This window comes from Mchenga conophoros, linkage group LG3 (genome assembly GCF_057382185.1).
Source record: "Mchenga conophoros isolate Kocher_MC1m ecotype Shallow Benthic linkage group LG3, M_conophoros_male_GT1.1, whole genome shotgun sequence".
In the NCBI taxonomy this organism is placed as follows: Eukaryota; Metazoa; Chordata; class Actinopteri; order Cichliformes; family Cichlidae; genus Mchenga; species Mchenga conophoros.
In genome coordinates this window covers 487,632-508,787 of record NC_140528.1, presented here as the reverse complement: position 1 = coordinate 508,787, position 21,156 = coordinate 487,632, and the positions used below count along the sequence as shown (strand labels likewise).

At 41.5% G+C, this 21,156-nt stretch overlaps 1 protein-coding gene and 1 long non-coding RNA gene across 2 annotated transcripts in view; one reads left to right on the top strand and one right to left on the bottom strand.

Moving 5' to 3' along the window:
• Window positions 1-4,307: 4,307 nt before the first annotated feature.
• LOC146576916 (uncharacterized) lies at window positions 4,308-14,956 on the top strand. The gene is made up of 2 exons (XR_014889133.1): window positions 4,308-4,475; window positions 14,897-14,956. It is a non-coding gene; the product is annotated as an uncharacterized LOC146576916 (long non-coding RNA).
• Window positions 14,957-21,100: 6,144 nt separating this feature from the next.
• LOC146576915 (uncharacterized) overlaps window positions 21,101-21,156 on the bottom strand; it is a 2,992-nt gene continuing 2,936 nt past the window's right edge. The window contains exon 5 of the mRNA XM_085267597.1: window positions 21,101-21,146. Within this exon, the coding sequence (XP_085123723.1) occupies window positions 21,101-21,146 (46 nt within the window). The remainder of the gene's footprint in view (window positions 21,147-21,156) is intronic.

Genomic DNA, 21,156 nt, shown 5'->3' with positions numbered 1-21,156 from the left:
GTAATGAAGTAAATGTTGTGTATGATGTGAATGAAAGAGAGCCTGGTGAGGTGAGTCAGTCTTTACACAGCTCTGTTAACAACATGTTGTTGCTGCTGCACAAAGATCAGGAATGCTGCAAACTGAATCTCTGCTGCAGGCAGTGACTCGTTTTTCTAGTTTAAACTTCCCTGGAAGATTGTTCAACTTGAAAACAGCCAACATCATTATCAACACCTCTCACTGTAAACTCAAACCATAAAACCCTTAAGGATCCACGGCCTTATGGTTCTTTAAACTGATGATCTTAAACATGTGAGCTCATCAGAACTGAAAATGAAGACAACCAGTTGGCTCAATTCTACCGAGTGCAGCTACATTTCAAGCTTAAATACATTTCTCCTGTAACTGTGTTTTCTTGGCCTCCATCAATGAAATACTGCACAGTTTATATTTAATAAATATGCAAACATTTTAAAAAGAAAACATGTTTAAGATAGTGTAAGTACTGTTGAATATGTTAATGGCAGGTTTGATGAAATGACAAACGTGGTCAGTCTGATGTATGATCTGATGCAAACTGCAGTTCTGTTAAATACTGTGTTGACATGTTGATGCGTCACAAAGATCAGGTCTGCTCCAAATGAAACTCTGCTGCAGTTACCAGTGTTTCCAGTTTAAACTTCCATGGAGACTGTGTGCTTGGCTGAAAACAGCAGCATCATTGAAACACGTCTGATTGTCATGAATATGATGTGAGAGCGAGCAGAGAGCTGATGCTGACTTCAGTAAAGAGCTCAGCTGTGACTGACTGTGTGGATTATATATGTTATACCTGGAAGTGTCTCTGCATGTCTGTGACTCTGGATTAATGTGATCCGTGAACAACTTTGTGACGTCTGCATGTTAGTGATGGTCTCACAGTAAAGTCTAGAGTATTACATGAAACACAACCTTATTGACGCCACTGATTTGTGTGTTGTTTCCCAGAACACGCGACTCTTAGCAAGACTTTCTTGGAGATACACGTTTACCTCGTAAAGTCTGGTTAGCGTTGCTGAAAGGTTTTAATTCAACCCAAACGATGATGCTGAAATAAAAGTCCGAGACAAAACTGTTTGGTTCCAGTGTGTCCAAACTCTGATCTTGTGTTTCCTATATTAGAGCTGGAAAGCTGCTGAACACGTTTCCATGTTAGTTCCTGCAGCAGCCACTGAAACAGCATTTCTACAGTCCAGCACTGATTCAGCTCATAACAAGGTTCAGGTTGGTTCCTGCTGTAGACTCTAATAAAAAATGTCTATCTATTACAAACCAGACAATTTTTCTTGGATTGATGTTTTGTAAATGTCCACAGCAGTAGGTGGAGGAGGAGGTGGGGCCCTCAGGCAGCAGACTCTCTTTGTAGAACCAGGAAACCAATCAGAAGGAACTCGGGTTAAAGAGAGCGAGGAGGATTCAAATGCAATGATATCCTGCTCAGCTACAGCTGAGAAGTTTCCTTATGAGGAAGTAGGAGAGCCGCTGACCTTGGCTATTAGCTCCTTTTCTCAAACCTCAGCTGTTGCATTCTCCACAACTGTTACTCCACCACGTCCACGTTGGTCAACGATGCATGAAGGGACTCATGCTGTTTAGAGAGGGAGAGTGTAATCTCTGGTTATTTTATTTTAAATGTTACTTTTTGTAGAGCAGTGAGTTTCCCCATGTACCGTGAATGCACCGTAGTGCTGCTCATGGTTTCACTGCATCTGTCTGCATGGAGCAGGGTGAGTTTCTCTGTATATAGAGCCTGTGTTTCTTTAGCTCCATGAAACGAGGCACTGATTTTGTTTTGTAGATGCACAAAGCTGTTGTCAAAGTTTCTGTCCAGTAACGTGTTGAACCACAGAGTTTATTCTGTGAAGAAGATCCTGGTGAATCTCGTTTATTTGCAAATTGAATTGTGGTTCACAGTCCGGTGTCTGACTTCTAAAACCAGTCAGGATACGACGTTTTGTTGGAAATGTGATTGTAGAAGCTGCTAATGATTTCTTAGCTGTGTTAGCCTGTGAATGGATGCTAGCGTATCCACATGTGCTCCCTGGGCTAACTTGTGTTGTTAGTTTCAGCTAACACACCATGTGAGACACTTTCCATGGTTCCTTTGCACTCAAATGTATTTTGTTATGGCCAATAAGAACTGCACAGATGTAAGATATGTGGAGACAAAGACCACAGCAAAATTAGACTTTTATTGCATTTTGTACAGATGTGATACAGGAACCATCAGTTGATTGAAATATGTGCTTAATTACAAGTGAAGTCACCGGTTTCCTTGGAGGCTGTAGATACAACGATTCACCTCTAAAAGGATTCAGTTTTTCTAACACCGAGATCTCAGGATGTTGCTACTTTATTTGATCTATTTATTTATTTATAGCACTTAACAAAACTGATGTACTCAGCTGAGACGGACACAGGGTTCATACGGGTGCTTGAAATCCGTGAAAATCCTTGAATGTTGTCTTTTCAAGGTTTGAAAAGTGCTTGAATTTCAGATGTGGTGCTTAAAAGTGTAACTGTATTTCATTCCAGAGGTGGGACCAAGTCATTGTTTTGCAAGTCTCAAGTAAGTCTCAAGTCTTTATCCTCAAGTCTCAAGTCAAGTCTCAAGTAATGTCAGGCAAGTCAGAGTCGAGTCTCAAGTCACTGGTGTAAAAGTCCGAGTCAAGTCACAAGTCTGAAACTTTGAATTTCAAGTCCTTTCGAGTCTTTAAAAAAAAAAAATGAAAAAATAATGTTGCAGTTATGCTAAATGTAAATATTAGACCATGTAATTTTAAAATCTGTGTTTTTCTCAACACATGACAAAATAGTGAACTTAGAAAATATACACAAATTGTGAAATTGCACCTCTTTAAAATGCAGCTCAATTAAACTTAGCTCCAAGAATAATTTTCACCGACAGTTCTGAGATAAGCTGCATGTTATTCTTGGATGCGGTTGTAGGACCAGCTTTAAAATCGCATGACAAAAATATCATACACATTAAAAAAAACTGTATCACCAACGTAGCCTGGACAACATTTGCTAGTTAGATGAAGTCAGCTATCCCATCTTAGCATATTTATATGCATATTTATAATCATACGGTTCTTGGAGTGAGTGCACACACTCATGAAGTTTAGTAACTTCAGGTCACTGCAACAAGCCCAAGTACAGTTTACCGACGGATGGGTGCAGGACCTTGAAATGCACCGTGTAGAACGAAAGACCATCGTACGTATCATAAGTTTACCAGTCTCACAAATTGTCGTCATAAATACACATTCATTAACCGTTTATTAATAGGACCTTTGAGCTCAACGGTAATTAATTAGTAGTGGAAATAATTTCTGGTAGCATCACAGAAATGTAGCAGTGACAATAATACTGTATGCTGTAATCGTACTGGGCAATTAGTGATACAAAACAACTGTTTTATCCTGTGAATAAAAGTATATGTTTTTGTCAATGTACCATAATAACAGAAGCGAAACACAATATTGTGTCAGGACAATTCACTATTTATGCACAATAAATAAAGGAGCATAGCGCGACAATTTCTGTTCAGCGACAGACTTGCTTGTAACCTATATCACCAATTATGTTAGAAAAATGACGCATTAAGTACTAAAAAACACTGACCTTTGTGTAAATGCTTGGAGCAGACTAACCTGTGAGCTGGAGGGTTCTGGGACGTTATATTTGATCTTTGAATGGCTGCGATCCAGGCCATCCGTGGCGTCTTTGTTACTTCGGAAACATGGCTTGAACAATTTCTCTTCAACGACGTAATCCGATAACAACCGATCTCTTTACCCGTCGGCTTCCCGTGGCTGTCATGCGACCGGCTATTGCAGTTAATAATACAACGGCTTCTTGACATTTTTGTGTTTCTTTTTATCGCTGTATAACTGATTTTAATTGAAAGCCTGCGTGCGCTAGTACCGCTTGCCACGAGTTCCCAGAATCCTTTGCGGTTCTACCCGTGAATGACGTCACATTTTCAATCTCTATATAATATGCATGTTAAATTTTATATTTGGGGTAAAATATCAAGTCTTTTCAAGTAAACCGGTTCAAGTCCAATTCAAGTCCCAAGTCATTGGTGTAAAAGTCCAAGTCAAGTCACAAGTCTTAGAACATTTTTTCAAGTCAAGTCTAAAGTCATAAAATTAATGACTCGAGTCTGACTCGAGTCCAAGTCATGTGACTCGAGTCCACACCTCTGTTTCATTCACCACAAATAACTATCTGGTTGAATACTTTTCTTGTCAGATATAAAAATAAAATGAGTCGCAAAATGTAAAAGCAAAATTTCCCCGCCTGGCTGCCTTGCGTCTGTTTCACCGTGTGACCCCGCCCCTCCGTCGGACAGTCGGGGATGAGTGCGCTAACATACCTGTAGGTCGCTGTTTTAATGAGTGTTTGATGGAACAAATGGCGGAGTTTGCGCTCTCCAGTCATGATAGGTGAGTGCTAGTAAATAATTTTCCAGTATGTGTATGTTACACACGCTATTTTTAAAAAAATTATGATTATTATGTTGCTATCAAACTCGCTGGAGCAATGATCGAAATGCACTGAGTGTGATGCAGTATGGCAGCGCTGTTATGGAATATGCTGTGAACATAGCTAACATCACTTAGCAGTGATATGAGTTAATTTACTCAAGTGAAAACTTTAAACATTAGCCCGATACATAACTATCAGTGTGTGAATGTGTGTGTGAATAGGTGGATGATTGTGTAGAGTGTAAAGCGCTATACAAATACAGACCATTTACCATAACTAGCTAACTTAGGCTTTCTGATTAACCCTCTGGGGTCGACGGACCCAGAGTCTCCATTTCAACTTGGGTCGAACGTGCGGACTTCAAACTATGTACCAGCTTTTAAATCGTGTTGATAGGCCTCGTAAAACTGATGTTTTTTCTGAATAAAACTGGCGTTTCCTCCGGGAAGAAACGGTAAAAACGGCGTTTTCTAAGGAGAGCGCTAGCAAACACGCTTTGATTGTGAGTGAAAAAAGAAAAAACACTCCTTCCCTATTGGTGGAAAAATGGACCAATCAAAAAATGATATGGCAACATGTGGCATGTTTTGAGAGAGAGAGAGAGAGAGAGAGAGAGATTTGATAGGTGAGAGGTTTGTGACGTTTACCGTGTTTGGAGTCTCAGGTTAGTGTGTTGTCTTGTGTAGTTAGTGTGTAGCATTCTGGACTGCGTGCAGCGGCAGTCCAGAATGCCGCTGCACGCATTCTAACTAAAACTAGGAAGTTTGCTCACATCACTCCCGTCCTTGCTGATCTGCACTGGTTGCCTGTGAAATTTCGTATTCAATTTAAAATTCTGTTGTTTACTTTTAAAATTACTAATAACACAGGGCCAAGTTATCTTAAGGAACTCTTAAATTCATATCGTCCTACGAGGGCCTTAAGATCCTCCTCACAGTCATTGTTGGTTCAGCCCAGATCTCGCTTGAAGTCTAGAGGTGATCGAGCGTTCGCTCTAGCTGCACCTGAGCTGTGGAACAGTCTCCCGATTGGCATCCGGGCGTCTGATTCTATTCAATCTTTTAAATCACGGCTTAAAACATATCTGTTTGAACTTGCTTTTCCTACCAGTTAATTTCTCGCCTTGCTTCTAGTGTGTTGTTCAAATGTTCTAATGTGTCTGGTTGTTTTGCGTTGTCCTGTGCTGTCAATGTTTTCCATCACTGTGTTTGATGGTTCAGCTTTACAGCTTTACTCTGCTATAGCTCTGTGCTATAGTTTATTCTTATTAGTGGTTTTTACCTGTGAACATAATCTCACACTTATATGACTCTGACGTTATAGTCTTAATTATTTTATTATTTTATTGTTGCGTTGCCTATGTCCTCTATCACTGTGTATGATGGTACAGTTCTCTTTGCTACAGCTGTGTGCTATTGACTGTTCCTATTAGTGGTTTTTACCTGTGAACATAATCCCACACCTATATGATTCTGATGTTTTAGTGTAAATCATTTTATTGTTTTATTGTTTCATGTAAAGCACTTTGGCATGCCCCGGGCTTTTAATGTGCTCTATAAATAAAGATTGTTGTTGTTGTTGTTGTTGTTGTTTTGTGTGTCAGTTCTACTAGTGAACGCCACAGTTGCTGCCTTAAAGCCACCAAAGGCAGGTTGCAGTGTAAACGCTGACACAGCTGCTGTCAGACCTGCAGGTTTATCCCTGTGCTGTTCTCCTCTGTGTCAGAGTGACACAAACTATTTTTTGGAGTTGCATAAATCATTCGTGTGTCTTCTTCTTTGATGCAGAACAGCTGATTGTTCTGTACATAGTTTGAAATGGTTATATGAAAAACGTCTGAGCCTCGGCTGCATTTTTAGCTCAACAGTACCAAATAACTTTGTTGTTTGCAAAACTTGTGCATATTTTTTAAAAATGTACAATTTCTATTTGCATTTCAAGTTACGAAAATGATTTGTTAAACATGCTTCTGGTTTTTACAGTCAAAAATATCACTTTCTACTCATGTTTTAAGCACAATATTTACATATTTACAGTTTGTCAAAATGAGAAAATAACAGTTTTAAAGGTGAAATCTAGAGAACAAATCAAAAGTAGTCAGAAACGGCCAATTACAGCCTGGACCCCAGAGGGTTAGAGGCTAAAAGCAAAGTTGTCACCAAGTACTGTTTATATTCGTGTGTACAGCTGCAGCTTCTTTGAGTATTAACTTGGTGCCTTTGGGTGAAATAACGGTAATGTGACCGATCCATATGGTCACAAAGAATAGCCTCTTGTTTCTGTGCTACCAAAGTTTCATTCAAACTGTTTATCATCAGCACCGACACATCAAACTACTTAAAGATTATAAATGTCTTCAAGCTCACACTGAGGCCTGTGGGGCACAATCAGCCACTGCGACAGTACACACATTTATGTGTGTTTGTATATGAATATTTCATACTTACAGGCTGCCTGTTTATTTAAGGGAGATGAACAAAAAAGCTTGAAAAAGGACCTTGAAAGTGCTTAAAAAGTACTTGAATTTCACCCTGAAAAAGGTGTATGAACCCTGTGGACAGCGTGCCTGACACGTATCACTCACACGTTTTATTTTAGTAGGAAAAGTCAGACTTTGAGCTGTGACATTCAATCGTTGCTTTTTCTCGGTGAGAATAGTATTTTACATGATTATAATAGAAAACTAAAATCTTTGTAGATGTTGACAAACATTAAAAACTGAACAGCTGTAAGCAAACAAACACCAGCTAACACGTAGATACTAAACCTTTTTATCTCACTGCAGTGAAAATGAACTGCAACATTAATTTGATGACATTAAACTCAATTGATTTTTTCATTTTCTATACTTTAGGTGAGCAACACGCGAGTTATTGTGACATTAAAATACAAACGAGTCATTTGGGGATTTTGTTTCCACCTCTCATGATCTTATCTTAGGTTTGACTGGTCTTTATAAACAGCTCCACTCTGCCTGATCTGAACTGTAAGAGTTGATAAAATCATTTTGTATGTTCCTATTTAATGTCAGCATGAACACAAGTTTATGTGTCTGCATGTTTATTCCTGGAGGTGAGCCTGTATATGACAGCACTGTTTAATATTATATCTGCTTTAATACAGATGCTTAAAAAGGTTAAAGTCCTGACTTTGAGTCTCCACTGTGAGAAGCTCAGCAGCTCTGAGAACTCTCTAAAGTCTTCTTCATCCTGATCACCATCTTCACTCTGTTGGAGCGTCCATGAGTGTCACTGAGTGTTCTCAGTAAAGTTTGTTTGAAGGAAAAACACCATCAGTCTGTTAAGTCGTGTGGAAATGCGGAGAGTCTGTGAGCTGCATTCACAAACAGGTTGGATCACTCTGAATGACAACGATTAGAGGAGGGTCTTCCATCAGTACCAAGCTCTGCTGATTTTCATTAATAAAACTTAAACCTGCTCAGTGAAAAACAGAGTGAAATCAGACAAGACTGAGTCCACTTTTAACTTTGTTTCGTCAGATTTAACAGGAACTCATCTGAAGATCAGCCTCCTCCCTGTACGGGGAAAATTCCTATCAAGTCTCCACCTGTCCTGCTTCAGGTGAAGCCCCGCCTCCTTCCAGGAATCACCTGTGTGTCTGTGTTTAGTGTGCAGCTGTGCAGCTTGTTGTTGGTGTGTGAAGAAGCTGTAAGTTTGCTCTGTTTCCTCCTTTAACAGTTTGTCTTTAGGAACTTTATGAGCAGATCAGGAAGTGAGACGTTTGTATTTACATAAAATAAAACCAATGAGATGATTTGATGATTGGCTGAATCCACTCTGGTTATCAGTCAGTAACTCTGCACTCAAACATTTGTCTTTGATAAACAGTTTAAAACGATCTGAATGAAACTTTGGATCCAACATCACTGGTGGAACAATGATCGTCCCTTTAACTGGAAACAGATGAAACCAGTTTGTTCTTCAGAAGCCGACATTCAGGTTTTACTGAGTGACGTCAAAACAACATGAAGCTGCTCCAGCTCAGTTCAGGGTCACTGCAAACAGAGATAATCAGAAGTAAATACAGACTCTCTCACACACCATCAATATTTAAGGATGTTTTCACTGCGGTTTAAATCCTACATATACTTGATGTTGATGCAGGAGTAAAGCCTCTCAGAATCAAACACATTTAAGCCTCTGTGACTCAGGACTGTGTGAAGTGCACAATCGAACACTTTTTAATCTGTTTCAAGTTAAACACAATGAAGTGTTCAAAGGAAAAACATGTTACTATGTGAATCCTGCTTGATGGACCAGAGCAGAGCCTCCCTCTGTGCTCTGTTCATCACTCTGTCAGTCTGAGTTATTCATGAAGCACAAGCAGCTGATGATAAGCTGGTTAATGTTGGCACACACACACACTGTGACACTGTCAGACATGAGGAAGTGTGCAGGTAAACTCTGCTCAGAAATGACAATGAGGAGGTACACAGACTGATGGAGCTCATAGAGTGAGACGTTTATTTTACATGAAGTAAACCTGATGTATGATCTGATCTGTGGATCAAACTGATGTGTTTAATAACCTGTTGTTTAGGGCTGGGCGATATGGCCTCAAATCCATATCACGATATATTCTTCTGTATAACATATTTTCCACACTTAAAATCCTTTAATTTCCTCAAAAATCGAGAGTGTGCCTTATGTATGAATTCTGGTTGTGCTTACTGACCTCGAACCGATTTTGGCTGCAGAAATCTGTTAAAAATGTTTTAGTACAACTTTGGTAAGCAGCACTGCTTGATGGATCGTCAGAGCATTACGGCTGCTGTAGGGAGGAGCTTCACGGAGTAATCTGGGTCCAAAACTCCGACAGCTTCAGGTACCAAAGTCAAACGAACACAAAGAGTTAAAAATGGTCTAAATTCTTTCATCTTTAATTAAATCATCAGCGTTGCTGCTTTACCAGGTGTAACAATTAAGTTTAACATCCAGGTAGGGCTGCTCAATTAATCGAATTTTAATCTCGATTACGATCTGGGCTTTCAACGATCATTAAAAATGACTGAGCCGATTATTAGCCCCTCCCTCGTGCTTTACTCTCGCGCTGCTCCGTGTGGCAAATCGAGCGCACCTCTCTGCATTTCGAACACGTGTCACAACAATTAAGAGCAGCGGCCTCCAACCTTTTTTGCTCCACGGACCAGTTTATGCCCGACAATATTTTCACGGGCCGGCCTTTAAGGTGTCGCGGATAAATACAACAAAATAAAACTAGTGCCGGTACCGAAAAAAAGAAAATTTATTCATAACACACGTGAAAAGACCCAGGAAAACCGAGTCAACGATAAAAACGATAACAAAATAACATGGAAAACCGATAAAAACCCTGAAAACTATACATTTCACACCTGAGCCTCAACTCTCGCGGCCCGGTACCAAACGACTCACCGACCGGGACCGGTCCGAGGCCCGGGGGTTGGGGACCGCTGATTAAGAGGACCCGAGGGAAGCTTGGAAAGCTAAACAGAAGTTATTTGGAGAGGAGAGTGACTGCTGTTGGTTGAAAAGAGGTAAAAAAACTTCAGTGGTTTGGAAACATTATGGGTTCAGTCAGACGTGGATCAAGTAGACTGTGTGTAAACTTTGCTACGGTGTCATAGCTGCACCACAGAGCAACACTGCAAAGTTCACTAAACATAGATGTTTAAATTTTCATTTATTTTTTTATATTGCAAACATTTGCACTGTTATCAGTATTTGCACACTATTTTATATTATTTTTTGACAATCTTTAAAGTCATTATTCAACACATTGTTATTGTTAAATAAATATTGTCAAATAATCGAGATCTCAATTTCAATGAAAATAACCGTGATTATCATTTTTGCCATAATCGAGCAGCCCTACATCCAGGCATCCATGAAAACAGAATTTATTCAATTTAACGGAGTTAGAAGTTAACAGGAAGTTAGCTCGCTAGTTTCCACCTAAACATTTCATAGCATATTCTGACTGAGAGATTTTTGAAACTAATTCAAACGTACAGCTCTGCTATCACTTCCAACATAAATGAAGACTAAACAGCAGTGACGTTTGCAGGGTTACTGAAGTTGGACTACCTGGTATATAATGTTGTGCTACATGATTGCTAGCGACACAGCTATGTTAGCATAACATTAGCACAGTGAAGCTGGAGGATGAACGCCAACTTTTTGGCTTTCCCCATATTTCAATAGTGCTTCATCTCTTTGTTATGACTGTCGCCCGCCATAATTGCAGATGATAATTGTTGTAGCTGCTGCGATGCTTTCGACCAAAACAGGCGCAGCTTGATGACATCATCAACATGTGGTATAGTCACAATCTCTATCTTTGGCCAAATTCAAATTCAAATTCAAATTTTATTTGTCACGTACACAGTCATACACAGTACGATATGTAGTGAAATGCTTGGACAACTGCTCGTGACCTAAAGAAAACAAAAAAGGAAAAGGCTATGAATAAGAAAGGAAATAAATATGAAAAATTAAAAAGGGTAAATTTAACTAGGAAGGAATAAAATATAAATTAAGGTTAAAAATGAAATAACTGTACAACACACTGGGAAAGAATAAGATAAAATATATAAATTAAATTGAAAATAAAATAACTGTACAACAAAATACACAATATAGAACTATATAAGAATGTATGAACAAAATACACAAGAAGTATAAATAAATATATACACAATAACAGCAGCAGTGATTTAAGTGATGAAGTGAAAACAATGTCCAGAATGTCCAGTGTGTGTAAGAACCATATGTGTGGGTCAGGACTGTGTGGTGGTGTGATTGAGAGACCGTATCGCCTGCGGGAAGAAGCTCCTCCTCAGTCTCTCTGTGTTGGTCTTCAGGGAGCGGAATCGCTTTCCTGACCTCAGCAGAGAGAACAGTCTGTTGTTGGGATGGCTGAGGTCCTTCACGATCTTCCTGGCCTTGGTCCAGCACCGCCTGCTGTAGATTGAGTGCAGGTCAGGGAGCTCGGAGCGGATGGTGCGCTCAGCTGACCGCACAACCCTCTGTAGAGCTCGTCTGTCCTGCATGGTGCTGTTCCCGAACCAGGTTAAGATGTTTCCCGTCAGGATGCTCTCTATGGTGCACGAGTAAAAGTTCCTGAGCACCTTGGAGGGCAGTTGGAAGTCTCTCAAGCGTCTGAGGTGGTAGAGACGCTGACGGGCCTTTTTCACCACGGTGTTGATGTGACAGGACCATGACAGGTCCTGCGTGATGTGAACTCCGAGGTATTTGAAGCTATTTGAAATTTATAATGTTTCTATCGTATATCGTTTCTATCGCTCACCCCTGCTGTTACTGTTGATGCGTCACAGAGATCAGCTGTGCTACAAACTGGAACTCTGCTGAACTGGATTTACTCGTTTGGTGAACTTCCAAGAACGAATGCTTCCTTGGCTGAACGCAGTGAACATAATTAAAAAAAAACAGCTTTACTTGCACATAAATCTGTCAGTAAAGTGTGGATAATAAATTCTGGTGGTGTTATAGGTTCTCTTGGTCAGCTTGGTGTTGGTTTGGCTCCTGCATAAAACAGTTTGCTCTCATATTTGACACTGACAGGAACAAAGAGTAAAAAACACGACAACCAAACTAAAAAAGAGAGACGAGTTAAAGCAGAAGATATTTTGTGTGTCAGAACATGTGATCCTCACCAAGAGAGAAAAGCTCTGATTATTGTTGCTGAACTGTGATGGTGAACAGTCTCCTCTGTTGATCCCAGTGTGACTGAAGTCCGTGTGATGAGTGAGGACTGAGCCTGTGTTGGTCGATCGTCTCTAAACAGGATGTGAAGCATCAGTTCAGTCGTATTAAAGCCCTGAATAAACAGTCCTTCTGGATCCACTGTCTGTGTTTGGCTCCTCATCTTCAAAGACTCAACACAAGATGTTGGTCACATCAACATAAAACACAGGATTTGCTGCAGATGTTGAAGTGTGTTCTCCATATGAGAGAAGCTGCTGATCGTGTTTGTATGTTAGCACCTGTAGGATCGATGAACAGCTCTGACTCAGTTCACTAACCAGGCTCAGGGGAATAACTGGGATATTTCCCCAACAGAGACGTCCTGCTGGGATCGTTTTCCTGCTCTACACTCTGGTGTTTCTGCTCAAAGAACAAGAAAATGAATTTCCATGAGCCTACAGATCGTGGACTTCTTTGAGAAACTTAAAGAAGACGCTTTTCTTTCCTTAGATTGAACTTAAAGGATTTGAGGAGCAGAAAAGTTTTTAAAGAGAAATTAAACATATTAATAAATATTCTGATTATTTTACGTTATTTAGCTGTTTAGGTTATTTTTCTGCTTTCTGTCACACGTCTGCTCTCGTGTCGTTATCAACAGTGTATCAATGCATTCCTGTGGGTGGAGACAGAAACACACACCCAAAAAGAGCTCAGAGCAAGAATAAAAGAGGAGGAGACAGGATCAGAGTGGGACAGTGGAGCTTGTTGTTGGTGTCTCTGTGTGAAGAAACTGTAAGTTTGCTTTGTTTCCTCCTTTAACAGTTTGTTTGTTTCTGTGATGTTTGGACCTGATGTTCTCCATCACACCGACACTCTCTCTCCCCTCTGTTCCATATGTGACAGAGGGGAGAGAGTCTCTCACTCAGAGAACCAAGGTTACAATGTAACCACACGTTCAGCTCTTGTGTTTGAATCCTCATGATTATAGATTATTGATTGGCTGGAATCAAACAGTTTGAAGAACATTTATTCGTGTGGTAGTTTCAGCTGCTGCTCACAAATCTGATAACAGGAACAAGTTAGTTCCACGAGGAAGACGTTCGTCTGGGCGCGTTGGCCTCGTCGGTCATGTGACCGTGTTACTGTTCGGGCTCAAACTGATACGAGTGGTTTAGCAGGTGTGACAGGACGATGCTGCACAGCCTCATTGTTCAGGTGTGAGTCAGACTCTGAGTCTTTATACAGTCCTGTTTAACAACATGTTGTTCCTGTTGATGTGTCACAGAGATCAGCTGTGCTAAACTCTGCTGCGTGCAGCTACTAGTTTCTCTAGTTTGGTGATGGAAACGTCGATGAGACTTTCCATCACCAAACATCACGAGGAACACCTCTGAGTCTGATTCTGACTCTGTGCATAAAACCACAAATATCCCTTCATGTCTGTTCATCTGATTCTGTAACGTGAGAAACTTTGATGTCTGAATTTTGAATCATTAATCATTAAAGTCCAGACTCGTAATTCTTAGAGGTTGGACTCAGCAGACGCTCCATAACACAACATCATCACAGTCCTTCAGTTATGATTTCATATGATTGAGTTTTGAGTGTTACAGTGATGTGTTTTCATGTTGTTGCAGGTCTCTGAGTGTCAGTGAAACCTGTCAGTTAAAACGAAGATCTTTCACTTCATTTCCCTCACTGCGTTTCTAGACCTGATTTTCTGATTTACATGCGCTCACTTCCTGTGTTGTGACAAGTTAATTATCCTGAGTGCGCACTGGGCAGGAGACTCCGCCTCCATTAAAACAAACTAGATGTGGAAGTAGTGACGTTTTAGTTTAGTGCAGACGTGAGAGATGAGTGTCGTTACATTACTGTTCATTTTCTGTTACAGCGTTTATTGTCCACACGTGTGATCAGACAGGATTATTTCAACGATCTCATGTTTATTTTATCCTCCTGTAACTTTATGAAGAGCTAAACTGTCAGCACTAGTTAGTCCTTATAAGAACTGTTTGTGAGCTAAGAATCAACAATGACAAAGACTGTGAGTGTCATGCAGTGAGTCCTCAGAATTAGGCTGATTTTTAAGTTTTGTGTCAATCAAAGCTAGAAGCTGGTGTAGCGTTGAGCTTTATTGTTGATTAATTAAAAAAATATATGTAAAAGAAAAAAGGACTAGATGTGTTTTCTGTCTTTAGAAAAAGGTAAAATTGGTTATATTTTGTTGGGCTAATTCTGACCAATCGTGACAGTCCAGAACTTTTCCCTGCTGCTGTATCCTGTAACAATCAGTGTTGGGACTAACGTGTTCGTAAATAACGCGTTAGGTGTGATGATAACGCCAACTGATTTTAGTTTTATGATTCCTGGCTCCCATCTATGAGGTTTCTCATGTTTGTAAAAGTTACCTCATCATCCTCAGAGTCATCCTCCTCAACTGGCTGCTACTTTATGAAAACCATGTGTAACACCTGCACATGTGTTTGAAAAAACAAACGCTTTGATTTTGACACCCCAAGAAATCTAGATCTGCACGTGTTCAGAGTAAGAGCAGAATAAACAGCAGCAGAAGCTGATTGATGAACAGCTGAATGACATATCAGCTGTAGCTGCAGCATCTGCACAGAGTTTGATTGGCTAACGCTGATTTTGTTTGTTTTTTTAAACAGGACAGCAGAGAGAGAGAGGAGGAGATGAAGAGTGCAGCAGATTGATGAGACAGTGAAGAAGAGGTGAGCATCTGACAGAGCAGAGCCAGTTTAAAGGAGCCTCACAAGCTCACACATGACAGCTTCATCAACATGGAGCTCTGAGTGTTTATTAAAGGATCATTGGACGCTCTGACACAGCTGACTGCAGCCTTTAGCTGTGAGCACACAGTGTCTCCATGAGCCTACAGATCGTGGACTTCTTTGAGAAACTTAAAGAAGACGCTTTTCTTTCCTTAGATTGAACTTAAACAAAGGATTTGAGGAGCAGAAAAGTTTTTAAAGAGAAATTAAACATATTAATAAATATTCTGATTATTTTACGTTATTTAGCTGTTTAGGTTATTTTTCTGCTTTCTGTCACACGTCTGCTCTCGAGTCGTTATCAACAGTGTATCAATGCATTCCTGTGGGTGGAGACAGAAACACACACCCAAAAAGAGCTCAGAGCAAGAATAAAAGAGGAGGAGACGGGATCAGAGTGGGACAGTGGAGCTTGTTGTTGGTGTCTCTGTGTGAAGAAACTGTAAGTTTGCTTTGTTTCCTCCTTTAACAGTTTGTTTGTTTCTGTGATGTTTGGACCTGATGTTCTCCATCACACCGACACTCTCTCTCCCCTCTGTTCCATATGTGACAGAGGGGAGAGAGTCTCTCACTCAGAGAACCAAGGTTACAATGTAACCACACGTTCAGCTCTTGTGTTTGAATCCTCATGATTATAGATTATTGATTGGCTGGAATCAAACAGTTTGAAGAACATTTATTCGTGTGGCAGTTTCAGCTGCTGCTCACAAATCTGATAACAGGAACAAGTTAGTTCCACGAGGAAGACGTTCGTCTGGGCGCGTTGGCCTCGTCGGTCATGTGACCGTGTTACTGTTCGGGCTCAAACTGATACGAGTGGTTTAGCAGGTGTGACAGGACGATGCTGCACAGCCTCATTGTTCAGGTGTGAGTCAGACTCTGAGTCTTTATACAGTCCTGTTTAACAACATGTTGTTCCTGTTGATGCGTCACAGAGATCAGCTGTGCTAAACTCTGCTGCGTGCAGCTACTAGTTTCTCTAGTTTGGTGATGGAAACGTCGATGAGACTGTTTCCATCACCAAACATCACGAGGAACACCTCTGACTCTGATTCTGACTCTGTGCATAAAACCACAATTATCCCTTCATGTCTGTTCATCTGATTCTGTAATGTGAGAAACTTTGATGTCTGAATTTTGTTCTATCATTAAAGGATGTTGGCTGCTGTGTTTGCACATGCTCAGTGTGACAGGATGTTGGCTGCTCTATTTGCACATGCTCAGTGTGACAGGATGTTGGCTGCTCTGTTTGCACATGCTCAGTGTGACAGGATGTTGGCTGCTGTGCTTGCACATGCTCAGTTTGACAGGATGTTGGCTGCTCTGTTTGCACATGCTCAGTGTGACAGGATGTTGGCTGCTGTGTTTGCACATGCTCAGTGTGACAGGATGTTGGCTGCTGTGTTTGCACATGCTCAGTGTGACAGGATGTTGGCTGCTGTGTTTGCACATGCTCAGTGTGACAGGATGTTGGCTGCTGTGTTTGCACATGCTCAGTGTGACAGGATGTTGGCTGCTGTGTTTGCACATGCTCAGTGTGACAGGATGGTGGCTGCTGTGTTTGCACATGCTCAGTGTGACAGGATGTTGGCTGCTGTGTTTGCACATGCTCAGTGTGACAGGATGTTGGCTGCTGTGTTTGCACATGCTCAGTGTGACAGGATGGTGGCTGCTGTGTTTGCACATGCTCAGTGTGACAGGATGTTGGCTGCTGTGCTTGCACATGCTCAGTGTGACAGGATGTTGGCTGCTCTGTTTGCACATGCTCAGTGTGACAGGATGTTGGCTGCTCTATTTGCACATGCTCAGTGTGACAGGATGTTGGCTGCTCTGTTTGCACATGCTCAGTGTGACAGGATGTTGGCTGCTGTGTTTGCACATGCTCAGTGTGACAGGATGTTGGCTGCTGTGTTTGCACATGCTCAGTGTGACAGGATGTTGGCTGCTGTGTTTGCACATGCTCAGTGTGACAGGATGTTGGCTGCTGTGAAAGCTGAATGCTCTGTGGTTAGAAGTGATGTCACACATTAGGATAACTGTGCTCGCTCTCTGTCAGAGTAACAGAGAGCGAGCAATTTGACCACATGACCCTCAGTACACAGCATGATGTGCGCTGTAAACAGGAAGTAGAGGAGCAGGACTGAGGTAAACCTCTGAGGGATCAAACTGAGACTGAGCTCCAGATGTTTCCACATGTTTCTGCTCTGCGTGTGTTTGATGATTATTTCAGGTATAGATGATGGAATATGGCCAGTCTGATGTGAGCCTGCTTCTCTGACAGCTCCTCACCTCTCTGTGCTGCCCCCTGCTGGCTCTGATCATTACTGACTGAGTCCTTGCTGCCACTTTATTAGGTACAGCTTGCTAACACAGGCTCAGACCTGCTTTGCCTTCAGAGCTGAGCCTTAAATCTTCATGGCTCAGATTCAGCAAAGTGCTGGAAACATCCCTCAGAGTCATGTGATCAGTGACGTCTGCTTTCAGCACTGACAGATAGAAAAGTGCATCCACATAAACAGGATATATAATAATAATAATCAAATGCTGATTTTTTTTCAGCCCTTTGTCTGAATGCTAATCCAGCTGTGTGTGTTTGTAATGACAGTAAATAAATGTCAGACTTACAGCTCCTGCTTTACTGCATTAAAGTGATCAGATGAGTTCAGCACTTTGACATGGATGGTAGTGAAAGCAGGAAATGACAAATGTAGCACAGCAGCAGCGTTTAACAGAAACTCTGGGATGAACATCATTCATAGAACAGCTTCCAGCTTCTTTTGCTCGGCTACAGTTTGGATGGATTTGCATTTAAAGATGCAACAAGACTAAAATGGTTAGGGTCAGGAGGTCAAAGGTCAGAGCTCCTGTGGGTCTGAGGGCGGCCTCACGCTGGAGAAGGATGAAGGAGTCTGACCTGAGCCAGTGTTTGACATGAACACATCAGCACTGCTGTCAGTGAGCCTAACGACAGCCGTTAGCATCATTTCAGTGTTTCAGTCATAAAAACACTTCCTGTCTCTGTGGTGGTTACAGTGACATCATGCAGTTTGTGCTTTGACCTCCAGAGGGCGACAAATCAGCACAGACAGAGAGCTCCATTCAAACTTTGCTGCCATCAGGAATAATTCTTCAAATATAATCATCAGTGTTTGAGCAGTTATGATATCAGGGACAATCTAGACATGTGTGACAATACTGAACATGTCACATGACACACCTCAAACATCATGTGATCCACTCTCAGTCTGCACTTTCATTCATGACTTCAACAGGTTGAAATGAGCTTTGAAGAAACATTCAGTGAAATAAATCTTTCATGGATTCATGTGAGCAGCAGATGAACTTTGTACCAACAACATCTTCAATAACAGAGTCTGAATGAAGCTCAGGTGTTGATGCTGCTCACTGATTGGACGCTTGGTTTCAGCTCTGCTCTCAGTCTTTACTGCACAGGTGAAGGTAGAAAGTGTGACTGGATCTATAGACTGGAAACAGAGAAACATGCTGAACATTTGAAGCTTTGCAGCAGAAATGTTCATGTTACAAATACAGCAGAGCTGATCTGGGATCAGTGTGTTCACACCTGCAGCTACAACAAGGTTTCATGTCTCCACACGTCAGCATGTGAACTTTACTCTGACTCAGTCTGAGCAGTCAGACGGCATATTTTTAAAGTTAACACATCAGCACACACAGAGCTGAGCCCCTCCCACCTGTGCTGAGTTTCAGGTGGAGTCCCGCCTCCTTCCAGGAAGCAGCTCACCTGTGTGTCCGTGTTTAGTGTCCAGGTGTGGAGTGGAGCTTGTTGTTGGTGTGTGAAGAAACTGTAAGTTTGCTTTGTTTCCTCCTTTAACAGTTTGTCTTTAGGAACTGTACTGTTTGTTCAGCTCGTGTTTGATTTCTTCACACAACAAACTGTGTGTGTTTGTATTTCCGGTCTCTCCATTAAAGTCAGTGTGTAATGTTTCCTGGCTAACATCAGCTGTGTGCAGCTTAGTTCAGCACAAATCTGCCGCTCCATAGTTCACGGTAACGGACTCACAGCTGGACCAACGAGGCCGAGTGTGTCCGCCACTCTGAGCTACGTTCGTGTTTGTGTACTTGTAGTTTGTACTTTGAGTTCACTCAGAGCCCACAGAGGACGCAGCGTACGTGATGACGTCACAGCCCTTTACCTCCTTTACTGTCACTGTGATTAATATTTACACACGAGACACCTGCAGAGCTCTGACGCTGAGCTAGCACACAGCATGCTAACACTAAGCTAAAGCTAGGCTAGCCAAGAACCCAGAGTGAGGTTAAAGCTAGTGATGGGCAGATGAAGCCTCATGAAGCACTGAAGCTTTTCATCCAATTGGTTCACCCCAACGCGAAGCTTCTTGAAGCTTCATTTGCTCTAGCAGGACACCTACTGGACGTAAAAATATTAGTTGGCATGAATTTGAAGAGTGTGGCCTTTTTGCACACAGCCTGTAAATGTCAACAACAAAAGGAGTGTGTAAAACATGTATATTGTAGTGATGCAGTGTACTGTGTATATTTATACTGGCAGTATGGAACATGATTATTTGGAAATGCCTAAAATGGAAATGATCATATACTGTGAGGTGAGGTGTGGACAGTGGTTGTGCTTTTGTAACATTGAGGCAAGGACAGTGATTAGTGTTTAGGGGACACATCATTGGTTTTTGTTAAAAAGAAACAGTTTCTCCACTGTGGCAGGTCGTAGGCGATTTTTTTTTTCTAAACTGTCTCTAACTCTCACTAACCGCAACTCTCCATCAAACGCCCACATTTTGTCTGAGGGGTTTATATCGCTGTCATAGCTCGCGGCAAAGTTCGAACCGCTTCCTGAACCAGACACGTGGTACAGCCGGGCAGCGAGGCTTCGGACGTCATCATTTTCAGCTCCTCCCATAAATGAAGCAAGCCTGGATACGCGCTTCGCGGAAACGCCCCCTCCATTACTCGACACACGCTTCGAAGCCTCGATACAGAACGTCACATCACTAGTTAAAGCTGAGTAAACACTGACCCCAGACCAGCACCGTGATAAAGTGAGCTGCTGCTGCTGAACTTGAACAGGTAACAAAGTGATGAGCAGTCAGGCTGCAGGTTTCTACCTGTTCATGTTTCTACAGTAGAATCACTTTGAAGTGTCTTTGTGCTGTTTCATCTTTGATTTGTGTTCATAAACACTCAGAGAAACATCACGTGACCTCATCAGGATCTGTGTTGGTGTGTGGGGCTGTACCTCAGCTTTATGTTGTTACATGCTCATTTGTTCATTTCACACAGTAACATCAAAGTAATGTTATGAGGAGTAATGAAGTAACGTACTCCATTACTTTTAATTAAAGTGTTCTGTGTAATATGTGTAATAATGACTGTTTTGAGTAATGACCAACACTGATCACAACAAAGAGGAAATGCCTCCAACATGCACAAACATTTGAGCCACAACATGCAGTTAATGTGCACAAATGTCTTTGATATGCTGCTCAGTGATGGTGGTGACTGTCAGAGCAGAGCTACTGAGAATCAATAAGTAATATCAATGATGGGATCAGAATCACTAAATTCTTCTCATCCCTGTCAGTATCATACATGTGCTGTATAATGTGATAAATGTAGAGGTGCTGGCTGTTCTCTCACTCTGCTGTTTAGCTGTAAAGGACGCCTCCCTGCCTTTGTCTCATTCATGACCTTTAATAGTCTCTTCTAACATGCAGAGATCTGTATGATCTGTTTCATAGAGTCTAACCAGCCTGTACAGGTAACAACAACAGTCACTGCATCACTGACACACAAACGTCATCTCTGTCAATAACAACATTCATACATGGAATAAAAACACATCAGTGGATCATTGCTGGAGCTGATGTTTGTGCTCCTGGTGCAAAGGCTCTCAGTTTCCTCCTTGAAATAACATCAGTGGTGGGTCAGCGACATGCTTTCTTTCCCTCTCAGGTTTAAATATCTGGGACTCTCCACCGTTTGGTTTTAGAGCTGAAGAAGCTTCTCTGATGAAACGTCTTCCAGAAACTTAAAGACGTCTCTTTTCTCTCCAAGCTCCTTAGATCACATGACCTGGATGACTGAACCTACAGACACATTGACCTGGTTTCTAGGTAGAG